Consider the following 2,520-nt stretch of genomic DNA (forward strand, 5'->3'; position numbering starts at 1 on the left):
AATAAAAACCCTAGATAATAAGAAATTTTCCTAGTACAGGTTTTAATTAGAAATTTCCCTCACGTCAGGATAATCTATGTATCATCTCGCCGCAAAACCGAATGCTTTGAATACTATTAATAGTCCACATCACTGAAAGTCAGACAGATTATAAAATAAGTCGAATATGATAAATGAGTGGACAAAACATGGGATTCTCTCGACCAAAGAACGTGGGAGTTCCGTTTTCAGAGTGACATCTCAGACCGGCAACACCTTCTCAGTGTTATTTCCATATAATAAAGCATTCCCATTCTGAACAAGTCTTTCAGACATAACCGGGCTAAGGTAACACATCATTTGGTCGACAAACATTACTCCCAGGGAAGCGTTATTATTATCATCGCAAGACTTTGTAATCGCACTACCTTCCAAAAAATCCGAATAACGAAACAGCAACGACTCTCGTGCAAGTCTATTATATTGCACGAAGAGCTATAAAATATATGAAGATAAGATAAACTATTCCTTGCAGAGTGCTTAATAAATCGGCTATATAAAGCATATATAGGATAGGCTTGTAATACACCATTGCACTCAAACACAGATTCGTATAATCCCCAGGGCTTCGTTTTCTGCTATAACTTGTGTTTTCTATCAACCATAATGGCCACTCACATGATATACTTCATGTTGGGAGTTTTTCTGGCGATGTGTTGTTGCACCCACAATGTCAGTGCATATGATCCCGATCCCTTGCAAGATTTCTACGTGGCTTCCAACCAAAGCTCAGGTGAGACGTAGAAACATAATATCTATTGGTGAGACTGTTTTTTCTTATTAAGGCAGTTTGCTAACAATTGGGGCGATGTTTGAACAGTATTGGTGAATGGGTTCGTGTGCAAAACCCGGGACGCGGTGACGGAAAACGACTTCTTCTTCGCGGGGCTGGGGAAGGCAGGCAACACAACGAATGCGGTGGGGTCCACAGTAACGCCGGCGAATGTTATGCAGATTCCTGGTCTTAATACGCTCGGTGTCTCCATGGTTCGCATCGATTTCGCGGTGAACGGAATAAACCCACCTCACACTCACCCAAGAGCCACCGAAATTGCTATTGTAATTCGAGGTACTTTTTTGGTTGGGTTTGTTGATACAAATAACAAATTGTTCAGCAAAATGTTGGAAGTGGGAGATGTATTTGTGTTTCCAAAAGCGCTCGTTCATTTCCAGCAGAATGTGGGGAATACGACTGCATTGATCATCGCTGGGCTGAGCAGCCAGCTTCCGGGAGTTCAAGTCATCGCCAATTCTCTCTTTGGAGCGAATCCCTCTATTCCGGATTCCGTATTGAGCAAGGCTTTCCAAATCAGTGCCCAAGAAGTAGATGACATTAAGCAAAACTTTGCCGGGAATTAGGTTTATAAGGTCTACTATATAAGAGGAAGCAAGAGACCAGCTGGGAAGTTGCTCTTAGTCTTTCTCCATCCATTTTATAGAAATGGTTATCTTTATTTTTCATTTCGATTCACCATATCTGAATTTGAAAGGAAATTGAAACCTGTTGACTTGGTAGAATGTTATATAGTTGGGTATATTGAGAAAAGTTTTCTTTTCATTAAACCATTTGTACCGTTTTGATTGGTTGTATTTTTCGTGTCTTTTACACTATAGTTAACATATTATTTATTATTAGTTTGTAAAATGATTAAAGATTAACTCTTGCACATAAAAAAGGGCGTGGCTATCCTTTCACAAAAATGCATAGCTAATCAATTTTCAAAAGATCAAAAACATTATGGATTCTTTTGAAAATTTCAGCATTTGATCTTCATGATTTGCATAGTTTGTAGTCGAAAACAACAAAAATATTGAAAAAAAATCACTATATTTTCATGAATCTGGAAAAAAAAAAGTTGACTATGTTTTGTCTTGGCCTTCATCTTACTTCAATTAAATCAAATAATTATCCCTTTGAATGAGATATTTGATTTAGGGAAATTATTGCTAGTCAAAATAAAATTTAGTTTAACTATTAAATTCTTATTTAATTGCAAATATGTTTGATTAAATTAATTGAATATTTTAAGATTAAATGTAATTTATGAAATAAATAAGAAAATGAATATATGAGAAATAAAAATTGGAGAAACAAATTAAGATTAACTCACCTTTTCAATATTTCTCTTTTTGTTTTAGAAAGATTAAAAAATTGTTAGACCCAACTCCTTTCTCTAAGTGGTGGAGAACCTACACATGTAGAAGAGTGGTTGTGAGTTCAAATATCACAAGAGGGTAGGCTATGTATGTCTCACTTGTAGCATCATCAAGTGCCTCTTTAAAGGAAAATAGGTATTCCCATATTGATATCACCATATGTAGACCCAAAAAATGCATGCCTAGTATTGTAGATTCTAAATAGACATTTCATTTCCTTTCCTAATGTAGAAGGGAATTGACTTTCCTAAATATAGTATAGAAAATAAAAAAGCATAATTATTTAAATGTATTTGTATGAAAAAACTATTTTAATTACATTTT

At 35.4% G+C, this 2,520-nt stretch overlaps 1 protein-coding gene across 1 annotated transcript; it reads left to right on the top strand.

Moving 5' to 3' along the window:
- The first annotated feature begins 645 nt into the window (after positions 1–645).
- LOC149569002 (germin-like protein 5-1) lies at positions 646–1,398 on the top strand. The gene is made up of 3 exons (XM_089816818.1): positions 646–772; positions 825–827; positions 860–1,398. Exons 1-3 carry the CDS (start codon positions 646–648, stop codon positions 1,396–1,398), a joined length of 669 nt encoding a protein of 222 aa, XP_089672944.1.
- The last annotated feature ends 1,122 nt before the right edge of the window (positions 1,399–2,520 follow it).

The sequence above is a fragment of the Cupressus sempervirens genome, chromosome 3 (assembly GCF_028749045.1).
Source record: "Cupressus sempervirens isolate cs-2001-9-10 chromosome 3, ASM2874904v1, whole genome shotgun sequence".
NCBI classification, from domain to species: Eukaryota; Viridiplantae; Streptophyta; class Pinopsida; order Cupressales; family Cupressaceae; genus Cupressus; species Cupressus sempervirens.

Bases quoted from the DNA above. Each gene is read 5' to 3' on its own strand.
- LOC149569002 (XM_089816818.1), top strand. From the start codon at position 646: ATGGCCACTCACATGATATACTTCATGTTGGGAGTTTTTCTGGCGATG.